This window comes from Tachyglossus aculeatus, chromosome 2 (genome assembly GCF_015852505.1).
Source record: "Tachyglossus aculeatus isolate mTacAcu1 chromosome 2, mTacAcu1.pri, whole genome shotgun sequence".
NCBI lineage: Eukaryota > Metazoa > Chordata > Mammalia > Monotremata > Tachyglossidae > Tachyglossus > Tachyglossus aculeatus.
This window is the reverse complement of record NC_052067.1, coordinates 99,382,520-99,406,464: the sequence shown is the minus strand read 5'-3', so window position 1 is coordinate 99,406,464 and position 23,945 is coordinate 99,382,520. Positions and strand designations below refer to the sequence as shown.

Here is a 23,945-nt window from a genome sequence, read left to right as displayed (position 1 = left end):
TGCCATTCATATGTCGTCTTCATTCCCTTTTTGGGTCTCGTCTTCCTTTCAAGTGCATAGTACAGTGCTCTGCACACAGTAAGCACTCAATAAAGACGATTGAATGAATTAACTATGTATATGTCGTTTTCCTCTCACACCCCTGTACTTGGAACATAGTAAATGCTTAACAATTATCATAATAATCATCATCATCATCATCAATCGTATTTATTGAGCGCTTACTATGTGCAGAGCACTGTACTAAGCGCTTGGGAAGTACAAATTGGCAACATATAGAGATAGAGACAGTCCCTACCCAACAGTGGGCTCACAGTCTAAAAGGGGGAGACAGAGAACAAAACCAAACATGCTAACAAAATAAAATAAATAGAATAGATATGTACAAATAAAATAAATAAATAAATAGAGTAATAATTGAACCTCAAGCTTCTTAGCATAGCTCAGTAATAAATACTTTGTTTTTCACTAAGCATTCATTTTTACGTAATGAATACCAGCCCAACAATTTTCCGAGCTAGTTTTGTGTGATTACAGTCCATCATGATTAAACTTTTAGAAAGTGGTTTAAAACACAGCTTGTGTTTTTATTCATCTGGACATTTTATTGTGGACATAAAATTTTACGTCATCACTTCTTTGGAAGTAACAAATTACTGGAAGATGTGTTTGGAAACTAGGAAAACTCAAGTCTTCTCTATCTCTCAGGTGTCACCTTGTTTAAGTGTCTTATCAAGACTGTTATTTAGCAGCGATCCAGATGTATTAGCCGATGCCTGTTGGGCCCTGTCTTATCTTTCGGATGGACCTAATGATAAGATCCAGTCAGTTATTGATTCTGGAGTCTGTCGAAGATTGGTAGAACTTTTGATGTAAGTATGCGGTATGTAAATGAATGACTGTGTATCAAACTAACAGGTATTCACTTAAAAGCCACCTCCTGCAGTAAACATAGCTCATCAGTGTTTTGTGAGTGCCTTCTCTGTACAGAGCAGTAATTAGCTGCTGAGGCTGTAGGCTTGTTGTGGACAGGTAATGTGTCGGTTTATTGTTCTCTTCCACTCTTCCGAGCACTTAGTACAGTGCTTTGCACACAGTAAGCACTCAATAAATATGATTGAATGAATGAATGCAGTCCCCAGCCTTTGAAGAGTTGACTGTTTAATGAGGAAAACAGGCAGATACAAATAATGAAGGTACGGTGGGGAAAACAGGAAGCAACAAAAGAGAAGAATAAAATAATCTGATATGCATATGAGTGCCAAGGGGGCAAGTAGGCTTGGCGCGACCATGGAGGTGGGAACACAATGGAAAGTATAAATGTAATTGGAAGCAGCAAAATCAATCAATCACTGGTACTTATTGAGTGCTTACTGGGTGCAGAGCATTGAGTGCCTGGGAGAGTATAGTACAACAGAGTCGGTAGACACATTCTCTGCCCGCAAAACAATCCAAAAATGAATAAGTGGAGCACATAAACCACTATTTGCCTAAGCGCAAAGTTTGGCTGATGGGATGATCACAGCTGGGAGGTGGAGATTAGTCAGAGAATACCTCGGGAGAAAGTGTGTTTTCAGGAGGTTTTGGAAGTGGGGAGGAAAAAATGTCTGGTGGATTGGATGGGGGATGGCATTTTGAAAGGGGTGAAGGGAGTGTGCTATAGGTTGGAGGCAGGATTGTTGAAAGCAAAGTACAGTTAGGCAGTTAGGAAGTTAGCTAGGGAGATGTGAAAAGTGGAAGAAGAGAAAGGAGAAGAAATGTGGCGAACCCTGAGGCCAATGAATAGGATTTTTTTTTTTTTGATGCAGAAAGAAGCAAGTGACTGTTAAAAGATTTTGAGGAGGGGAATAGTGTGTTTCGAATAGTGTTTTTGGAAGATGATCAATCAGTGAACCAGTAGCATTTATTGAGTGCCGTTGGTATTCACAGCACTGTATGAAGTGTTTGGGAGAGTAGAATTGGTAGACACGATCCCTGCTTTGGAAGAGCCTCTAGGAAGCAAAATGTAGGAAAGCTAAATAGTGGAGAAACTGGAAGCAGAAGATCAGTAAGGGTGGGAAAGATGTGAGCCTTCTAAACCAAATTGCTTCATAAGCAGTCTATTTTAAGAGTGAAATACATAAATGTTGAAAACAGTATATTTCTTTTATCCTTAGGCACAATGACTATAAGGTGGTTTCCCCTGCATTAAGAGCTGTTGGTAATATCGTGACTGGTGATGACATTCAAACACAGGTGAGTTCAGGCTTCTCCTCAAACAAAATTAAAAAAAAGGTACATCTTCTGCAGTGTTTTATGGACTGAATCTTTCATTTTATCTGCCATAAAAATTGTTTATGGTCCATCAAGCTCCAGCTTTGATCCATGGCCTGTGTTCCAAGATATATTCCTGTGCGATCAGGCTAGATGCTCTTCCGCCTGAAATCGCTTCAGTGAAGTCCTGCCTTGAGGGTTGTAGATGAACTACACAGGTGCCTCAGATTGCAGCCATTGTGTATTCAGTCCGATTTATTGATCCCTTTCTCTGCGTAGAGCACTGTACTGCGTGCTCGGGAGAGTGCAGTATAACAGATTTGGTAGATGCAGTCCCTGCCCACAAAGAGCTTACAGTCTAAAGGGGAAGACAGACATTAATATAAATAAATTTCTGATATGTACATAAGTGCTGTGGTGGAGTGAATAAAGGATGCAAATCCAAGTGCAAGGACAAAGTAGAAAATATACATATCCTGGGAACTCAGCCATAGATGTTTGACTCAGTACAGTGCATCATTGTAAAATGCCAAAATATGAAAAGATTGGTAGATTCTTTCCACTACAGGTAAGATTTGGGGGTGAAGTCATCTTGCAACAGTTTTAAAGAAAAATTGATGAATCTATATGAATGATTAAAGATGGAGAGAAAAATTTAAAGTTGTGAAGAGGTGTTGTTAAGGAGTTGGCGCACTGTAGGATATGATTTGAGGTCAAAAAGGAGGCAGCTGTACAATTTTACGACGGACAGATTGTTCACTAATCATATAATTGTGGTATTTGTTAAACTCTTATTATGTGCCAAGCATTGCATTAAGTGCTGGGGTAGACACAAGGTAATCAGGTCCCACATTCTACGTAGGATGGAGAACAGGTACTGAGTCCCCATTTTGCAGGTGACAAACCACTACTGCAATCATTCATTCATTCAATCGTATTTATTGAGCGCCTACTGTGTGCAGAGCACTGTACTAAGCACTTGGGAAGTACAGATTGGCAACATATAGAAACGGTCCCTACCCAACAACGGGCTCACAGTCTAGAAGGCTGATGGCAAAGATTCATAATCATGCTATGACTAATAATACGTGTGGTATTTGTTAAGCGCTTATGAGAAGCAGCTTGGCCTAGATGAAAGAACACAGGACTGGGAGTGAGGAGGCTTAAATTCTAATGCCAGCTCCGCCACTTGCCAGCTGGGTAACCTTGGGTAAGCCACATAATTTCTGTGCCTCAGTTTCCTCATCTGAAAAATGGAGATTACCTGTCCTTCCTCCTTCTTAGAATGTGAGCCCCAAGTGGAACAGGACTGGGTCTGATCTGGATGTATTTTATCTACCCCAGTGCTTTGACACATAGTAAGCACTCAACAGATTATTACTATGTGCCAAGTCTGGGCTAGATGCAAGGTAATCATCATCATCATCAATCAAAGCAGACAGTCCTTGTCCCTCATGGGTGGAAAATCAATCAGTGATATTTACCAATTGCTTACTATGTGCAGAGCACTTAGTGCTTGGGAGAGTACAGTACAACAGAATTAGCAGACACATGCCCTTGCCCATGAGGAGCGTACAGTCTAGAAGGGGAATCGAATCGAAGCAGATGGAAGAACATGTGTTTTATCCCCATTTGTCATATGGGGAAACTGAGGCCCAGAGAAGTTAAGTAATTTGTCTCAGGACACATACCAGGCAAGTGATAAATCCAGGACCAGAGCCTGGTCTTCTGCATCCCAGCCCCACATTCATTCCACCAGCCTAATCAACTCACTTGGTTTACATTGTGATGTTTTGCGATTGTAACAAATGCTAGATAACAGTGTATAGCGTAAAAAAAAATTCATATTATTTTTTCAGGAGTTTTTGAACAAATCCCTATTTATAACATGTAAGTCTTTGGGAAATGTATACCACAGTACAGCCATTCACGAAATGTCCACCTTTTTTAAGGAACACAGTATAGCTGCTTGATTTCTCAAAGCTGTCTTGGCCTAGCAGTATTTAATTCTTTAATTCTGACCAATCATCTTAATTAGAAAATTTCTCCATTCCAATCAGCAGATCATGATTTATTTCTGTGTTAATCCTTGTCAGCCCTTCTCTGGTAAATTTCCCTTACGTCAAGAAGCAGCGTAGCCTGGGGGAAAGAGCTTGGGGCTGGGAGTCAGAGTACCTGGGTTCTAATCCTGGCTTGGCCATTTTCTGGGTGTGTAACCTTAGGCTACTTTACTTCTGTGCCCCTCTGTTTTCTATAAAATGAGATTCAATTCCTGTCTGCTCATCTCCTTAGACTGACCCCCACTTGGGACAGGAACTGCACCCCTCCTGATTATCTTCTATTTAGCCCAGTGCTTGGTGCAGTGCTTGGCACATACCACCTGAATGCCTGCTGGTTTCAGTATACTGTCCTCTACTAAATGCTTGCTCTCGGAGCGGATGATTTTATGGCTTTTGCCTTGTTGTTCTGAGCGCTGAGTCGGGGGGCACTTGGTCACCGAGTTCCCAAATCTGGGTCCTTATGTGCCCTTATAACAATTGGGTGTCTCCGTGCTTCACTGAACTGGCGTATTGTGTCAGGAGAGGGTAGATGTTTCAACCAGAAAACGTTGTTATTGCCCCTCATAGTCCCATTCTACTAATCAGTCGATGGCATATGCTGAACACTTACTGTCTGCAGAGCATTCATTCATTCATTCAATCGTATTTATTGAGCGCTTACTGTGTGCAGAGCACTGTACTAAACGCTTGGGAAGTACAATTCGGCAACATATAGAGACGGTCGGTACCCAACAACGGGCTCACAGTCTAGAAAAGGGAGACAGACAACAAAACATGTAGACAGGTGTCAGAATCATCAGAACAAATAGAATTATAGCTATATGCACACCATTAACAAAATAAATGGAATAGTAAATATGTACAAGTAAAATAGGGTAATAAATCTGTACAAATACATACAAGTGCTGTGGGGAGGGGAAGGAGGTAGGGCAGAAGGGGGAGATGGGGAGGAGGAGAGAAAAAAGGGGGCTCAGTCTGGGAAGGCCTCTTGGAGGAGGTGAGCTCTCAGTAGGGCTTTGAAGGGAGGAAGAGAGCTAGCTTGACGGATGTGCGGAGGGAGAGCATTCCAGGCCAGGGGAAGGATGTCGGCCAGGAGTTGACAGCGGGACAGGCGAAAACGAGGCCCAGTGAGGAGGTTAGCGGCAGAGGAGCGGAGGGTGCGAGCTGGGCTGGAGAAGGAGAGAAGGGAGGTGAGGTAGGAGGGGGCGAGGGGATGGACAGCCTTGAAGCCCAGGGTGAGGAGTTTCTGCCTGATGCGCAGATTGATTGGTAGCCACTGGAGATTTTTGAGGAGGGGAGTAACATGCCCAGAGCGTTTCTGGACAAAGACAATCCGGACAGCAGCATGAAGTATGGATTGAAGTGGGGAGAGACACGAGGATGGGAGATCAGAGAAGTCTGATGCAGTAGTCCAGATGGGATAGGATGAGAGCTTGAACGAGCAGGGTAGCGGTATGGATGGAGAGGAAAGGGCGGATCTTGGCGATTTTGTGGAGGTGAGGCCAGTAGGTTTTGTTGATGGACTGGATATGTGGGGTGAACGAGAGAGCGGAGTTGAGGAGGACACCCAGGTTGCAGGCTTGTGAGACGGGAAGGATGGTAGTGCCAAGCATTGTACTAAGCATTGAGGAGAGTCCAGTGGAGTTGGTAGACGTGATCACTGCCCTCAAACTTTTTCACTTTCTCCTTCTGCTCTTGCATTCTACCAACCAGAGAAACAACATGGATTTCCTTCACTACTGAACCCCAGGTAGCAGCCATATCAGACCAAGCCTAGCAATAGCTCTGGTCTGACTTTTGAGGAAATTCTTTTTTTTTTTTCCAGCATTACCTTTAGCAGTTGGCAAATAGAGAAGTTCCCAGAGGCTTAGAGCTGGCTTGTTTCCTCTAAGAGAAATGAATGTGTGTGTTGTGGGTGGGTACCAGTGGTGGGGTAAGCAGAGGCAGGAGAGAAACAGTTTCAGATCTGGGTAGATCATAGCGGGTGCGTCCCAGGACTTTTGGGTGGTATTTATATTCACAAGACTAATTATCTGAGTGCATAGTCAGGAGGATCTTGAGAAAATTTTTTTATTATATTTGTTAAGCATATATTGTGTACAAAGCACTGTGCTAAGCACTGGGGAAAAGTCGAAGGATATTGAATCAGGCACCACTCTGGCCCACAGTGGCTCACAGTCTAAAAAAGGAATAAGAAAACTGTAAATCGACATAAAGGGAAAAAAATAATCAACGAAGGAAAAACAGTAACAAAAAGTTACTACCGGAAGGCAGTTTCCAAGCTCTGAGTTGCTCTGGCAGGAGCATCTCTAGTCCAACAGTCACATTCTTTCTAGCACTCAATCAGTGATATTTATTGAGCGTTTACTGTATGCAGAGCACTGTGCTAAGTGCTTGGGAGAGCCCAGTGGAGTTGGCACACACCCTCCCTGTCCACAAGGAGCCTACAGTCTAGACATGAAGAAAAGCATTAAAAAATTGCAGAAAAGGAAAATAAGGTTACGTGCATAAGTGCTGTGGGGCGGAGGTAAATATTAAGTGCCTAAAGGGGTATGGATCCAAGTGTATAGGCGACAAAGAGTGGCGGGATAGGGAGAGGAAATGAGGTCTTAGTCAGGGAAGGTCTCTTGGAGTTGTGACTCTAGGAGGGCTTTGATGGTGGGGAACGTTGTGGCCTCTTGGATGCGAAGCGGGAGGTTAAGGCCAGAGGGAGGATGTGAGCAAGGAGTTGGTGTTGGGATAGACAAGAATGAGGTACAGAGAGTAAGTTGGTGAAGGAACCGAGTGTGTGGATTGGGTTGAAATAAGATGAGCAAGGCAGGCTAGGAGGGGAAGAGATGATTGTGTGCCTTAAAACCAGTCGTAAAGAATCTGTGATGCAGAGGTGGGTGAGCAACCACTTGAGGTTTTTTGAGGAGTGGGGAGACACGGACTGATAATTTTTTAGAAAATGGATCTGGACAGCAGAGTGAAGTACGGACCGGAGTGGGAAGACACAGGAGGCAATGAAGTCAGCCAGGAGGCTAATGCAGTAATCAGAGTGGGGTATGTGCTTGGATAAGGATGGTAGCTGTTGGAGAGGAAAAGACAGATTCTATTGACATGAATTAACGTGCCTTCTTCCAACAGTGAAGAAGGAATATTAATTGCAGGACTCTAGTGTGACATTTTCCAGTGGAATTCAATTCTCTTCATCATCAGCAGTGGTGTTTATTGAGCTCTTATTGTGTGCAGAGCACTGTACACTAAGCAGTTGGGAGAGTACAGTGCAACAGAGTTGGTAGACACGTCTCCCGCCCACAGCAAACTTACAGCCTGGCGATGGGCTTTTAAGCAGACACTTCGCTTTTCTTTATTTCAGTTTTCAAATGTTTGGTTTATGTGCTATGAAGGTGTTTATTTCATCATCTAAATTGTTTTAGGTAATTCTGAATTGCTCTGCTTTACCCTGTCTCTTGCACTTACTGAGTAGCCCAAAGGAATCCATTAGAAAAGAAGCTTGCTGGACAGTTTCTAATATCACTGCCGGAAATAGAGCACAGATTCAGGTAAGCTTTTCCGACTTCCAACTTTGAGTTTCCGTCCTTCACCAGTTCCCAAATGAAAATGTCTTCTGTCCTCCATGCAGTTACTTGTGTTTTTATTTCAAAGCCAAATTCTAATAGGGTTTTAGTATCAATAAAGTCTTGTGTGTCCAAAGTTGTTTCATGACTGTTCCATGCCCCTTCCCCCCTAAGATAGTTGGTATTGTGCTTTCTAAGTGCCCACATGCTTTAGGAAGCATTTTCTTTATGAAAATGATTTCATTAGCTAAGGGCCTATTTTTATAGTTTCCTGCCCATGGCACTGATTGATGTTGATGTTTAAGGAAGCTTGACACTCAGGTCAGTTCTGGAGTGCCTGGAGAAAGCTGAAAAGCTAGTCGGTTGCATTATTTGTGGTATTTTTACGTCAGCCCTTATCCACTTTATAAATTGTGCTAGAAATACTTAATTAGCAAGGTTTCGTTTATACAGAGCTGCTGTTTGTTCTCCAAATACAGGGATTACAGAGAAAACAGAGATAGTTTTGAGAAGCAATAGAAGAGATTTAGATTAGGTAAGAGAGAGGTTCCTGAAGTCTGAGAGGCTGTAGAAAATACTCACAAGTCCTTTTAACTCGGCTTTTCCCTATCTGTAGTTTATTCCGATGTCTGTCTCCTCCCCAGGCTGTAAGCTCCTTGTGGGCAGGGATCGTGTTTACCAACTCTCTTGCATTGTACTCTCCCAAGCACTTAGTTTAGTGCTCCGTTCTCAGGAAATGTTCAATAAATATCACCGATTGATTGTAGATAATTTTATCATGCAGTCCTATTTGGCTTGCAAGTGTAAACTGAACTTTGGGAAACATCGCAAGATACCTAGTTGAATGACCTAAAGATGGCCACTTGATGATATGAGGTTTTTGGAGATCCCATCTAAAGTTGAAAATTTGTGGTTCAACCTCACACTTGTAAAATATTATGTTTACTTGATTTTATTTGCACTTTTGACTCACTTCTTGTAGTTTTAGTGTTTTGTTTGAATTATCTTTCTTGCTTCAGGCTGTCATCGATGCAAATATTTTCCCGGTTTTGATCGAGATTCTCCAGAAAGCCGAATTTCGAACCAGAAAGGAAGCAGCGTGGGCCATCACTAATGCAACATCGGGAGGCACTCCTGAACAGATAAGGTGAGCTCAGCAATAAGGAGCCTGGATCAGTTCCCTTAGAACAGTGCCTTGCACATAGTAAGTGCTTAACAAATGCCATCATTATTATTATTATTATTATTCCCTGGCTTGTGTATGAATGAATACAGATTGGGTTGGAGGGGATGTGGCCATGGGTGGTGAGTATTTTTGTGCATTTTAGTAATGACTAGGTAGTTTGGAATGAACCCCCTCATCCTATAAAAATAGCATCATCAGTCCTGAGGGAAATTTGTAGGTTGCGCTATCATTAACCTATGCATCAAGCAGTTGTAATGGCAAATAATCTTGTAACATGGTTAGGTGCATCCAACTTGCTTCATTTTCTGGCAGCACTCCCTTCTGACATACATAATTCCCTCCATCTCCTTCCGTCACGGCCCACTGCCCACATCTGCAAGTTTTCACAGCACCTCTGCAACTCACCCAGCAAACAGGTAGTGCTCCTGCTGCTCTCTCGCCAAATCTTCCCTCTCCTTTTAATTCCCAACAAGGGTCTGGGCTTGAGATCCATCGTAGAACCCACTGGGTGTCCTTACCCAGATTCCCGGACCTCCTTTGGGAAACCTAATCCGAGAGAAGAGCTGACTTCACCTGGGTCATTTCCGCCAACATTGAGTCATGCTTCTTCAGTGTGATGTTTCAGAAAGTGGGAGAGAGCTGAGTGGTAATTAACAACTTGTTTATGGCTCAAACATATTTCCATAAAATCAATAAGCGGCTCTGTAGCGAGGCAGTTCTTGTTGACAAGAAAATGTATATTGTACTTATATTCGTTAGCCACTGTGTGACATCCTAAGTTGAAGAGAAAAAGCATAATTTCATAACAGTCTTTAACCCTCTCTTTAGCTTTCATATTGGAGGAAAGGTGTTGTTCCAGCCTCAGACACATGGTCATTTTTATACCAGTAACCATTCTGAGATAGCAAACATTTATCAATACAGGGGAGATCTGCAAAACCAAAAGTTACAAGGAAATAAATGTAATTTTCAGGACCACTTATTTGTAAATAGGAACATTTTTAAAAGTGGCAGCACCTCACTTTTACGTGTTCCAGTTTACTGTATGGAAATATTCCAGCCTCAGATGCAAATATAGGCCCATGGGCTCCACTGTAAGACAAGTGGGAAGCAGCATGGCCTAGTGAGTGGAAAGAGCACGGGTCTGGAATTCAGAGGACCTGGGTTCTAATACCGGCTTTGCTATTTGCCTACTGTGTGACCTTGGGTAAATCATTTAACGTCTCTATGCCTCAGTTACCTCATTTGTAAAATGGGGATTAAGACCATGAGCCCTCTGTGAGACATGGACTGTGTCTAACCTTTTATCCACTTCAGCACTTAGTATAGTACCTGTCTTATAGTAAGCGCTTAACAAATACCATTAAAAAAAAATGAAGTAGTGGTACAACAAATTGAACTAGTCCCTGCCTTTAGACCCCTAATAATAATAATAATAATAATAATAATGATGGTATTTGTTAAGCACTTACTATGTGCAAAGCACTGTTCTAAGCACTGGGGAGGTTACAGGGTGATCAGGTTATCCCACGGGGGGCTCACAGTTTAATCCCCATTTTACAGATGAGGTAACTGAGGCACAGAGAAGTTAAGTGACTTGCCCAAAGTCACACAGCTGACAGGTGGAGGAGCCGGGATTTGAACCCATGACCTCTGACTCCAAAGCCTGGGCTCTTTCCACTGAGCCACACTGCTTCTCAAATGACCTGGCCATGTGCTGTATTGATAAAATTGAAACCCAGACTTGGTCTCCCTAACATCTTCCCTATTATTCTTCAGTCCCTCCCTCCTCCTGCCCCCTCTTCGAGTTCGCTATCTTTCCCAGCAGTTTCACAATCAGTCAGTCAGTTGTATTGGACACTTACTGTGTGCAGCACACATTGCCAAGCACTTGGAGAATACAGTATAACAAAGTTGATAGACATGTTCGCTGCCCACAAGGAGCGTACAGTCTTGAGAGAAGCCTCGAGAGGAGATCTCCAGTCTTTCAAAATCTACCCCCTCCACCCGCACCTCCAACCCTATCCCTTTGCACCACATTAAATTAATTGTCCCCTCCCTTTTTCTGTAATTTGTATTAAGATCTGTCTCCCCCTCTAAACTGTAAGCCCGTTGTGCACAGGGAACATATCTGCCAACTATTGTATTGTACTCTATACCCCAGCACATAGTAAAGTGTTCTGCACACAGTTCTAAGTGCTTAATTAATGCAGTTGGTTGATGGATGCTTCCCTCCCTGACCTTCATCTTCAACCATGAACTTTCCAATGGCTTCTTCCCCACTGCTTTCAAACATTCTCATATGTGCCCTATCCTAAAAAAATCCTTTCCAGGCCTTCCCAGCTACTTCCAGTTATCACCCCCTCTCCCTCCTACCATTCATCTCCAAACTCCTTGAGCGAGTTGTCTATATACACTGCCTCTAATTCCTCTCCTCTGATTGTTTCCTCCACCCCCTAAAATCTGGCTTCCATCCCCTTCATTCCACAGCAACTCACCTCTCTAAGGTCACCAGTGACCTTCTTCTTGACAGTTACCACAGGCTCTACTCCATCGTAATCGTCCTTGACCTCTCAGCTGGCCGTGACACTATGGAGCACCCCCTTCTCCTGGAAACAGTCTCTAACCTTGGCTTCACTGACACTGTCCTCCCCTGCTTCTCCTCCTATCTCTTCTTAGTCTCTTTGAGTCTCTTCCTCTGCCTCCCACCCTCTAACTGTGGGAGTCCCCTCTGGGTTCCCTTCCGTCCTCCATCTACACCCACTCCCTTGCAGAATTCAATCAGTCCTACAGCTTCAACTGCCATCTCTATGCAGATGATTCCCAAATTTACCTCTCAAAACACCGACTTCTCTCCTCTACAGTCTCGCATTTCTTTCTGTCTTTAGGACATCTCCACTTGGATATCCTGTGGGCACCTCAAAGTAAATGTGCCCTTAACAGAATTCCTCATCTTTCCACTGAAATGCTGTCCTCCCCTCGTCTGTCCCTTCACTGAAGACACCACCACTATGCTCTCTGTCTCACAAGCCCCTGACCTTGGCATTATCCTCAACTCATCTCTCTCATTCAACCCATAGTTTCAATCTGTTACTAAATCCCGTCAGTTCTACCTTCACATCGCAAAAATCTGCCCTTCATGTCCATCCAAACTGTTATTCTCCTGATTCATTCATTCATTGTCACATTTATTGAGCACTTACTGTGTGCAGAGCACTGTACTAAGCGCTTGGGAAGTAGAAGTCGGCAACATATAGGGACGGTCCCTACCCAACAACGGGCTTGCAGTCTAGAATGGGGAGACAGACAACAAAACAAAGCACATCATCAGAAGCACATATCATATATCCCATCTTGACCACTGCATCAGCCTTCTTGGTGACCTCCCAGCTTCTTGCCTTTCTCCACTCCAGTCCATCCTTCATCCCAGATCATCTTTCTAAAATAGTTCAGTCCTCATTGCCCCGCCCTCAAGAATCTCCAGGGGTTGTCCATCCTCTTGTGCATCGAACAGAAACTTCTTACTTTTGGCTTTAAAGCACTCAATCAACTTGATGCCTTCTCTCTTACCTCACTGATTTCCTTCTGCAACCCAGCCCACGTATTTTGTTCCTCTCATCAACATCAATCGTATTTATTGAACGCTTACTGTGTGCAGAGCAGTGTACTAAGCGCTTGGGAAGTACAAATTGGCAACATATAGAGACAGTCCCTACCCAACAGTGGGCTCACAGTCTAAAAGACTGTGTCCTCTGACACCAGCATACTCATTGTGCATCTATCTCACCTCCAATCCCTTGCCTATTTCCTTTCTCTGGTCTGGAACGACAGATCACCACTCTTTCCACTTTCAAAACCTTATGCAAATCACATCTCCAGGAGGTCTTCCCTGATTTCCCCTACTCCTTCTCCCTTCTGCATCACCCTTGCACTTGGATCTATACCCTCTATGCACTTGATATTCAACCCACCATCGGCCCAACAGCACATTTGTACCTAGCCATAGTTTATTTCAATATCTGTCTTCCCCTCTAGATTGTAAGCTCCCCTGTAGATTGTAAAGCAGGGAACATATCTACCAACTCTGTTTCCCAGCACTTAGAACAGTGCTTTGCACATAGTAAGTGCTTAATAGATGCCATTATTATTATTATTATAGTACTCCACACAGTAAATGCTCAATAAATATAATTGATTTTTTTTTAAATTTGTGTGTGTCTGTGTGTATTTTTAATGGAAATCTAGGTTTATAATAATAATGGTATTTGTTAAGGGCTTGCTATATGCCAAGCATTGTTCTAAGCGCTGGATGATAGGAACGTTTACTGGAAGCAGGTGAGAATATTCTTTTAATCTCATGATATGGGGACCGGTAAAATAAACCAAGATAAGCTTGATGGGAGATTGAGGAAATACTGACAAGTTAAGCAGGTCAAATCAAGTTGGAGAACTAATTGTTTTGGCGGGATTAAAAAGTATAAGGTGGATTTATGCTATATTCCATATTTGAGTAGGTTTTTAGGGGGTTCACATCCTCTACTATAGTTATTAGCATTGTAATTGTTTGGAATCTGTAGACTTCACTATTCTGATGATAAGCAAACTCTTATTTTGGGTTGGGGGGTGGTTAGGATTAATTATTTCACTCCACTAAAGTGCATTGTAGTGTTTCTTTTCTAGTCCAAGAGTGCTAAAAGTCCTTTAGAGAGAACACGTATTGTATAAATGCTTCCAGGACTGGGGCACAGTACTTGTTAAATCCTTTAGCACTGGTGGTTTTTACTTTGGTGGCTTGGAGGAAACAATTTTCATTACTTATTTCTCTTATATTCCAGTTTCTGAACATTAATTTTTTTCAATAAGTAGTGTATATTCTAGTATTTCCGTATTTATTGCTAGATGATCTGCAGTGCCCAAAGTGTAAATAAACAAGATAAATCTCCGTTGTTTCACCTCCCCTTCCCCCTTTCATCCTTCAACTCCTTCAAAGGTATTTGGTAGCACTGGGTTGCATCAAGCCTCTCTGTGACCTTTTGACTGTGATGGATTCCAAAATCGTTCAAGTGGCTTTAAATGGACTCGAAAACATTTTGCGCCTTGGAGAACAAGAATCTAAGCAGGGTGGGATGGGCATCAATCCCTACTGTGCCCTCATTGAAGAAGCTTATGGTAAGAATTTGCAATTGGGCTTTGGGGAAGGGATGGGAAAGGTGACCAGAATAGGCCAAGAGGGTGTGATGTTCCACATTTCTGAATTAAGCTCAGCTCAGGAGCAACAGGATCTGAGTGACGAGCAACTGTAAGCACACATAGCCCATGCTTTTTATCAATTAAAAAAGATTTTAATGCTAATTAAAAATACTCTCTTTCCATGCCTGGTTTGTGCCAATTCTAAGATTTCCAGGTACATTTTCATGATAAGCTATCTAGAGCTTCCTATATTTTCAAAGGTATGAGAAAGAAGTATTATTAAGTAGACCCTGGTGATGATATCTGTCGATAATAGGCATGTTTACGTCCTTCAGAATAAGGGAAAATCGAGACTAGAAGCTAATGTACTATTCCAGTCGCAATCTATGGCTAATAAGTGGGAATTCAGTAGTACTAGCGGTCACTGATATTGATCAACGTCTAATCATCATCATCATCAATCGTATTTATTGAGCACTTACTATGTGCAGAGCACTGTACTAAGCGCTTGGGAAGTACAAATTGGCAACATATAGAGACAGTCCCTACCCAACAGTGGGCTCACAGTCTAAAAGGGGGAGAGTCTAAAAGTCTAATGTACTTAAGTATTTGCAGAGTGGTAGGTCTTTGGAAAGCCCATTCTCCAGTTTTTTCCTCTAATTCATCCAGGCCAAGGAGTTTGATTCAGATGAATTTTAGCTAGAAATTCTTCAGTCAAGTCCAGGGCAGCCATTGTGACAGCTGTTGGTGCTTTTCCCCCGTAGTATTAGTGGAATGATAGACAGGTGATGGGGATTAGAGTTTGTTGAACACATCTGTCCTTCTGTTGAACACATCTGTCCGAGACCAGTGAACATTGTACAGTTCCTGTGATTTATGGCCTTTCTAAAGCAGTAAAGGGAGGGGTGAGTGTGTGTGGCAAAATTGAATCCTTTCCCTCTTAACCCAATACACACAAATGGTTTATCTTATCACCTTTAAAACAGAGCCAGACTGATGTTGAGTGGTCAAAAAAGAGCCGTGCAATCCACTGCTGCTGCCAAAATGGCCCATTTCACTTCTTTCCATCTGCTTTTTGCTCTTCTGGGAAAGCGCTTAGTACAGTTCTCTGCACACAGTAAGCGCTCAATAAATATGATTGATCGATTGACATCATTGACATTTACTGGTTGAAAGAGCCCACTGTTTGGAGAAGAGAAGCTATGAGCCGCAGGGAGATTGTTTTCCCCTGCCCACTTGTATCCCTTAGCTCAATCACTGAACGTCTTAAGCACAAAGTCCTCATTTGCCCTAGTGCCTAAATGGTAACTGGGCATTCCTTCATTCTATCGTATTTATTGAGCGCTTACTGTGTGCAGAGCACTGTACTAAGCGCTTGGGAAGTACAAGTCGGCAACATATAAAGACAGTCCCTACCCAACAACAGGCTCACAGTCTAGAAGGGGGAGACAGACAACAAAACAAAACATGTGGACAGGTGTCAGGTCATCAGAATAAATAGAAATAAAGCTAGATGTACATCATTAACAAAATAAATAGAATAGTAAATATGTACAAGTAAAATAAATAGAGTAATAAATCTGTACAAACATATATACAGGTGCTGTGGGGAGGGGAAGGAGGTAGGGCGGGGGGATGGGGAGGAGGAGAGGAGAAAGGGGGCTCAGTCTGGGAGGGCCTCCTGGAGGAGGTGAGCTCTCAGTAGGGCTTTGAAGGGAGGAAGAGAGCTAGCTTGGCGGATATGGGGAGGGAGGGCATTCCGGGCCGGGGGAGGATGTGGGCCGGGGGTCGACGGTGGGACAGGCGAGAATGAGGTCATGCAGGCGCACTTGGCTTATTGTGTGCTGTTCGTGGGGCAGTGTGATCTGGGAAGTTGTTGGTGATTGCAGAACATTGTAAGTAGGATCAGTTAGACCCCATGGAAAAGAAAGGGAGCCCATCCATTTGTTGAGTGGGGGGCCCAGTTGAAATCTGGCTTCCCTCCAGCCTGGGAGTCCCAGAGTCATGGGTTCGAATGCCAGCTCCGCCACTCGCGTGCTGGGTGGGCTTGGGCAAGTCGCTTCGCTTCTCTGTGCCTGTTTCCTCATGAGGAAAATGGGCATTAGGACTGGGAGCCCTATGCTGGTCAGAGATTGTGTCCAACCCGCTTGGCTTGTACCCACCCCAGCTGTTAGTACGGTGCCTGGCACATAGTAAGCACTTAACAAATACCATATCATTATTGTTATTGTTATTATTAAGATGCCCCGTTGGCTGCTCTATTAGCAATGTGCAGTGACCCATAAATAAGGGACTGTCACCATAGTACTAGTGACTAGATTGATTCATTCATTCAATCGTATTTATGTGGTCCTCCCACAAATGAGTGCAATAATGACAGGGATGCCAGTTGCCCTTCATGGTATAATATTTTAGGGCCCTTTCACCAAGCTTAGGTTGGTGTTCAGAAATCCAAATGGAACAGACTAGACCCTTGAGGCCAAGGGCACGAAATCCCCCCGCCGTCCCACTGAAGTCAGCTGGTGTTTAGCCGGAGAGCGTACCGGCGACCTGTCGGGATACAGTCCTTCCTAGAAACTCGGTTTCAAGCAGATTCCTTTTCTCGACTTAGGCCTGGACAAAATCGAATTTCTGCAGAGCCACGAAAACCAGGAGATTTATCAGAAAGCCTTTGATCTAATCGAACATTATTTTGGGGTGGAAGAAGAGGACTCCAGCATTGCACCTCAGGTGGATGAGAACCAGCAACAGTTTGTCTTTCAGCAGCAGGAAGCCCCAATGGAAGGGTTCCAGCTGTAACCCGGGGCGGTTAAAGCACCCCGAAAATTGTGGCTTTTTTCCGGCAACTCTGTAGTGGCTGAAATCAGAAGGAAAGTTTGGGATTTACGAAGGACAGACAAGGAAGCAGTTCATGCACTTTTTTTTTTTTTAAAACAAAATTCTGTTTTGCGACAACTCCTCGTTCATAGCTTCTGGGGCTTGCGTTTCTTTCTGTTTTAGATACGCCTAAACTGACTTTAGGAGTAACCAACGCTGGAAGGGAACCTCAGTCAGGTTTTAGGTAGCTCTGAATTTTTCAGGCTTTCTCTGAAACGGTTCCCTAGTAGTCCGGCTACTGACAGTTGCATTTTGGCAGAAAAATCTGACATGCCCGATTTCTATTGAATCTACCTCTGTTTTGAAGCAAAGCAGTGTAGTTGCTTCAGAACAAAAGCATGAAATAAAAGGCAAAAAGGGTAAGAGCAAAATTAGAATGTGAAAATATTTATTTAAATTGTAAAACACTGTGTTGTACATTGTACGTAGCAAAAGAAGAGAGACCTGTGAAGTCTATTTATGAAACATTTAAAGATCATTTAAACATATGCTGATAACTAGATTTTGTTTTTAAAAATGTGGCACAAAGGCATCAGTTGAAACAAAGGAAAGCTGTTCTGCTTTACGGGGACACAGATGACAGTGTTTACTTTTCTTAAAACACTCGAACGTTTGCTTTATTAGAACATGTGTAAAGTTCAGGAGAATTGTATTTTTTGACCAAATAGGCTACCAGTTTTGGGGAGTAGCTCTTCTTTTTCCTCCCTCCCGCATTTATTTTTACACAGCAGTGTACCATGACACATGTGCCCATCGTAAAGCTAAGTGCTGCTGTGTGGCTGCAACAATGAAATGGTTCTCTCTTTGACTTTTCAGACAGGAAAAAAATTCACCCTTGTGGGGAATAAGTAACCTTAGGTACTTGAATGCTGAAATCATTCTTCCTCTCATTTTGCTCTGTATTACATTTTTGTGAAACTTATTTAATGTTATTTGGAGACTAAATGACCAGTAGTAATGAAAAGTACTAACAATTATTTCATACGTTTGGAATCTATTTTAGATTTTTGGGGCCTAGTACTCAAAATGGTCATATCCTGCTGCTTGGTGTATTATTTAGGTAATCTAAAATTCAGTATTTTGGATTACTGTATCTCATTTAAATGGTGGTTAGTATATTTGTGTCAAATGTAATGTTTTGAGATTAACAGTCAAAATTCTCTTCAAAATATGAAACTCTTTATAATAAACCCCCCTGCTCTAATTTCCTCTTCCCTTGGTTCTGTGTGTGATAGAATTTTTTAGACAATGATGAAATCTCCAGAAGATCTCTAGTACTAATGAACTCAGTCTTTTATGGTTGGTAAATGTAAGCTATTTATGTTCTCATTTCCAGTTACTGTACCTATAATACTTTTTTAAACTGTACCTTACAACTGTTTTAAGATGGGAACGAAGCAGTTTTGATATGATTCTTAGTTCTGCCTACTGAATGTATAAAATAGAAAGATTTCATATCTATGTAACACCATTTTCAGTCTGTTTCTGCTGGAAATCAGAGGCATGTTTGGGGCGGGGAGTGTACATAACTGTAAATTATAAATGAGATGAAGCTTTTAGTGAGCAAGGCACTTAAAACCTACAGATGTATAAAATGTAAGAGGTTTGAGAACAGTGTCCATTCTGCTAAATTCATCTGCCAAACTTTTTTTATACTGTCACTTAGAGGATTGTAATGGTGTCCTTTTTTGTTGTGGTGAAAGTCTGAAGTTAAGTACTCAGTCGTTTTGCATTATGTATTTTCAAAAGTACAGGGTAATGACATAGCATATTACCAGATGAATGCTGAATTTATCAGATAAACATGTTTGGAGATAAGGACGATTCTAAGTATCAGGTAACAGGGTAGTCCACTGTTTCTAACAAACTTATGATAATGTTGAACACAACATAATTCATAAATATGAAAACCAGCTGTGCCTGCTTTTATTTTGAGAACCCTGTAGACACTGTATATAAACCTCTCTAAATAAGCCAAACCTTTAACACAAAAAAACCCTTATAAAAGGAGAAAAATAATGTATTTCAGTTTTTGAGGGGACTTGTAGTTTCTGCAGGTAAATTTGTATGTCTCTGAGCAGTAAAGTGACTGCACTTTAAACTTTTAATTACAGAGCTACATTTCATTCCATGGATCCGCTGTTTAAAATTAAAACACGAAATTCTGTGGACTTGAATTCATTCTCTTCACATGAATGAAGGGGACACTGTCTAAGTAGTTTGAGTCCAGGGTTTGTCAGCCTGAGTTCAACTCCATCCATGGTGATTGCTTACTCAGCATTCAAAAATGTTTTAAGAACTGGAAACTTGTTCCGGGTTGGCTACCGTTCACAAGTTTCCATCCTTAAAATGTCTCAAACCGAGGCATTGCCTATTGTCAGTGAACATTGTGAAAAAAAAAATTGCTGAAGGTTTTTTTCCCCCCTTTCAGTTTGTCTAGGGATCATGTCTACCGACTCTGTTGTATTGCACTTTTCCAAGCGATTAGTACAGTGCTCTGTGGTAAGCACTCGCCAAATAGCATTGATTTATTGATCGATCCATTTGGACAGAGGAAGGAAAAACTTTGCCAAATAAGTAAAGTAGAGCAAAGTGTTTTCTGTCTTACAGAACGGCATTGCGCACTCAACGAATAAACCAAAAATCAGAAAAAAGATACCTGAAAGTGTCCCTTTTAATTCTTTTAATTACTCTCTGAGGCTTATTTTTTAGAAGTAGAACACTGTTTATTCTGCTGGATTTGAATTTCGACTAGTTTATCTATGCAATTACTTAAAGCTAAACCGGATTTTGTTTCTTCATATACTTGACCTAAATCACCTCTAGTTTTCTACTAAAGAACTTTCATTGTTACGTTTGTTTTCTCTGAGAAGTTCATAATTACTATTTAATTTTTTAGTACCAGATTTTCTTTAGACACCATTGTTGCCAATAGCAACCCGAAGAAGAAGCGAAGAAGGAATGAAACTTGTTGGGACTGAAATCAGTGATTCACCTTTAACTGTGGAACGGGCAGGTGGGAGATCCTTCTCATTGGGAAGGGGACAGAAAGAAGCACTACTCCTCCAGCTTCTAGCAGGCTCTCAAGGACACACTTAGGAGAAAATGACACCTGGCTCATGTTTTTAGTGGGGTTTTTGCATCCAATTTTGCAAACACACACACCCAGGCTAATTTCGGGCTGCTTCATTGCGAACCGTGAAATTGGGGGAGAATTGAATTAGTTATTGGGCCTTAATGGAAGATACCTTTTTGCATTTTAATTCATGGCACTGTCATTTTCTGTACTGTGTGAAACTGAAGAGCCTCGATAGGGATAGTGCATCTTTAAACCCCAGTGAAGGGGAGCAGGGAAGGGTATTATTGTGTAACTAAGTTAAACCTACACCTTATGAGAGCGGTATGCAATATTATGGAATGTTACAATACAGTGCTATATTAAATGAATAAAAAGCATTATTTTACATCGGCATGTTTCTGACAATCAGTTTCAAAATGCCCACTGCGTGCCGAACATTGCGCTCGACACGGTACGGTGGTTAGAAGATCCAGTCCCTGCTCTCTAGGAACATACAGGCTTGTGTTCCTGGATTTCATTTTTGTATATTTTATCCTTCTTCAACTATTGGCGAGGCTCAGAAGAATACAGTAAAAAATCTAAGTAGTTAAAATAATCCTCTGGGTAATCGGCAAACCCGGCAGAGGGAAGCTGAGAGGTAAAGTGATTGAGACATTCACCAAATGGATAAACCGAAGAGTGGTGAGACTGTGCACATTCAGACAGAGAAACACAGATGCACGTTGTAAGGTCAGTTTTGTTTGCCTGGAGCCTGGCCTGGTGTTTCTGGACCCCTGGCTTTTATTGTCTATGAGTTTGCTTCCTCACAAAATTCTAAAGTTTAAGCAGAGGAAAGTGTTCCTGCACCATAGCTGGTAACCATACGTTGATTTACATTTTACCACTCTGAAAATTTGGGTTAAGCACTAGCTTGGTAGACCAGATGGAAATTCTCATTTTATCCACCCAGGAGTTTCCCCTAAAGTTTTTATCATTGGTTTTGTTCATTGCATCTCAGCTTTGTGCTCTTTCCTCGAGGTCAGACTATTGTAGACCGTTCATTATTAGTAGGATTAGAGTGGTTAAAAGAGTAATTGCAGAGTAGCAAGAAGGAGGCAGGTTACAAGGACTCATCACAGGCAGAACACAGGTAACTGAAAACGTATCTCAGTGTTACCCTTTACCACGTCTTACTTCTGCCAACTTCCAGACTGTGCCGTTGTCCATCGTTCCTTGCCCCAGCCCAACATCTTTGACGTTTCCCAAGTCCTTATTGTATGAAGGGCACTGGAATGTGCCCGCTAAACATGGTGTACTGTAGTGGGTGGCTGCTTTCAGAATGCACCCTCTCCTCCCGGGCCTCCAACTCCATCCTTTCTCACCTTATAAATATCTTTACCTCCACTCTTCTTCCTTTCCTGACTGCCACCTTTGACGGGCAGTCAAAGGGCTGTCCGTACAGGGACTACTATGATCACTTGTAATAGAAGTAATGCACATTGTACAATGCAGTAGGCTAATTATGTACTGTATTCTTAATTTACATGTAATGTTTGCTGATTGCCATTTACAACATAAATATATTAATATAGCTATTTTACTCGCCTGTAATTGGTTGAGTACAAAATTCTCGGTAGTTTTAATAAAACAGTGTATCTGACCTTAGTTCAGGACCAGTTCTCCTTTTACAATATTGTTCCTGTAGGAAAATTTATTAACTTTTTTACTAAAGTCAATATTCAGCTACGTAATTATGTCCCTTATTAAGCTCCTACTGCATGTTAAACTCTGGGGCAGATATAAAATTGAGGTCTGATACATTTCTTGTTCCCCATCCGTGATGAGATTTTCAGATCGAACATTTCCACGTTCAAGCCGTGATGTTCCTCTGCCTGGCATCTATTCATGTTACTTCACTCACTGCCTCCGAAATACACCGATCATCAGCAGATGCCCCACCCTGGGGTGCTGTGAGGAGGGTGAGAGAGGGTGATTGTGAGGCTGACTTTCTGATCTTTGAAAATGCTATTCAACTTGTCAGTCAATCATATTTATTTAGCACTTACAGTGTGCAGAGCACTGTACTAAGCACTTGGGAGAGTACAATTCAACAATAAACAGACACATTACCTGCCCACAATGAGCTCACAGTCTAGAGGGAGAGGCAGACATTAATATAAATAAATACATTACAAATATAATAATGATGGTTCTGTTAAGCACTTACTATGTGCCAAGCACTGTTCTAAGCGCTGAGGTAGGTACAAGGCAATCAGGTTGTCCCACCTGGGGCTCACAGTCTTAATCCCCATTTTACAGATGAAAGTCCGTAAATAAGTGCTGTGGGGCTGAGAGGAGGGATGAATAAATGGAGCAAGGCAGGGTGACACAGATGGGAGTGGGAGAAGAGGAAAGGAGGGCTTAGTCAGAGAAGTCCTCTTGGAGGAGATGTGCCTTCAATAAGGCTTAGGAAGTGGGGCGAATAATTCTCCCTGACCTTCCACTGCCTCTGCAATCAGATTTCCTTTTGCCTTCTGGACAGCTCCACATTCACATCTTGCCCGGCACCTTGAACGTAATGTAAAAAACTGAATTCATCATTCCTCCTAAATCCTGTCCTCCACCCAAGTTTCCTTCCACAGTTGAACACACCAGTCAATCAATCAATGGTATTTATTTATATTAGTGTCTGTCTGCTGCTGCTGCTGCTGCTGGGCCTGGGTTCCACCCTGCCTTCTTTCACCCCAAAATCCAAACAGGTTACAGGGGAGACACCTACAGTGTGGTACTTTATCTTTCCAGGCTGAGTCCAGCAGGAACATCAACAGTAAGGGCTTAAAGACTATTATTATTATTATTACTGGCATCATCGTCATCATTATCTCCCTGGAGACTGGACTACATCCTCCATGCATAAAGTAAGCAAGAAGTGCTATTCAGCACTCCCATTTGCTGGCTGTTTACTGGAGCTGAGCTGCCCCAGTGAGTTGTCAGAGGGCTAACAGACTCTACAGTGATCCAGATCTATGGGTGGGTGTTTATAGCCCTTCCCCACCTTTTGGATAGACCCAATGATAAAATCCAGTCCATTACTGATTCTGGAATCCAACGAAGACCGGTGGAACTTTTGATGAAAGGACAAGTGTGGGGGGGGATTGTGGATTAAATTAACAGATGTGCAATAAAAAGCCATCTCCAGGAAGCTTTCATTCATTCATTGTCATATCTATTGAGCATTACTGTGTGCAGAGCACTGTACTAAGTGCTTGGAAAGTATAATTCAGCAATAAGGAGAGACAATCCCTGGAGATGCCATACATTCAGCCACTTCGTACAGTTATGCATTATGTTTTCACTTCTAGCTAAACACAACTGTGGAATTAGGGACTGTTCTTCCAAAAGTGTTGGTCTCTGTATACGATATGATGCAGTATCAAAAGAAACTATTTTGTGTGGGCATGAGTGGTTGGACACAGTGTGAGTGCTTAATGCAATTTTATCCTAAATGCAAGGTTTCTTAAGAACATGGTCCCCATGTAATAGGATAATTTTCTGTATTAATTTATTTGTTATTCAAATAATAGCAGCGTGGCCTAGTGGAAAGAATACAGGCCTGGAAGTCAGAGGACCTGGGTTCTAATCCCAGCTCAGCCACTTGCCTGTCTGGTGACCTCCTGCAGGTCACTTAACTTCTCTTTGCCTCAGTTACCTAATCTGCAGAAAGAGAATTAAATCCTCCTCCCTCCAATTTAGACTGT

The 23,945-nt window shown here is 42.2% G+C and overlaps 1 protein-coding gene across 2 annotated transcripts in view; it reads left to right on the top strand.

Moving 5' to 3' along the window:
* KPNA5 (karyopherin subunit alpha 5) overlaps positions 1–20,595 on the top strand; it is a 49,908-nt gene extending 29,313 nt beyond the window's left edge. Inside the window, exons 9-14 of one of the 2 annotated variants that reach the window (XM_038761105.1) lie at positions 709–872; positions 2,157–2,235; positions 7,736–7,861; positions 8,896–9,023; positions 14,053–14,231; positions 16,864–20,595. In XM_038761105.1, the coding sequence (XP_038617033.1) occupies positions 709–872; positions 2,157–2,235; positions 7,736–7,861; positions 8,896–9,023; positions 14,053–14,231; positions 16,864–17,051 (864 nt within the window). In that variant the 3' untranslated portion in view covers positions 17,052–20,595. The remainder of the gene's footprint in view (positions 1–708; positions 873–2,156; positions 2,236–7,735; positions 7,862–8,895; positions 9,024–14,052; positions 14,232–16,863) is intronic. The other variant, XM_038761114.1, reaches the window with a different exon arrangement.
* Positions 20,596–23,945: the final 3,350 nt, after the last annotated feature.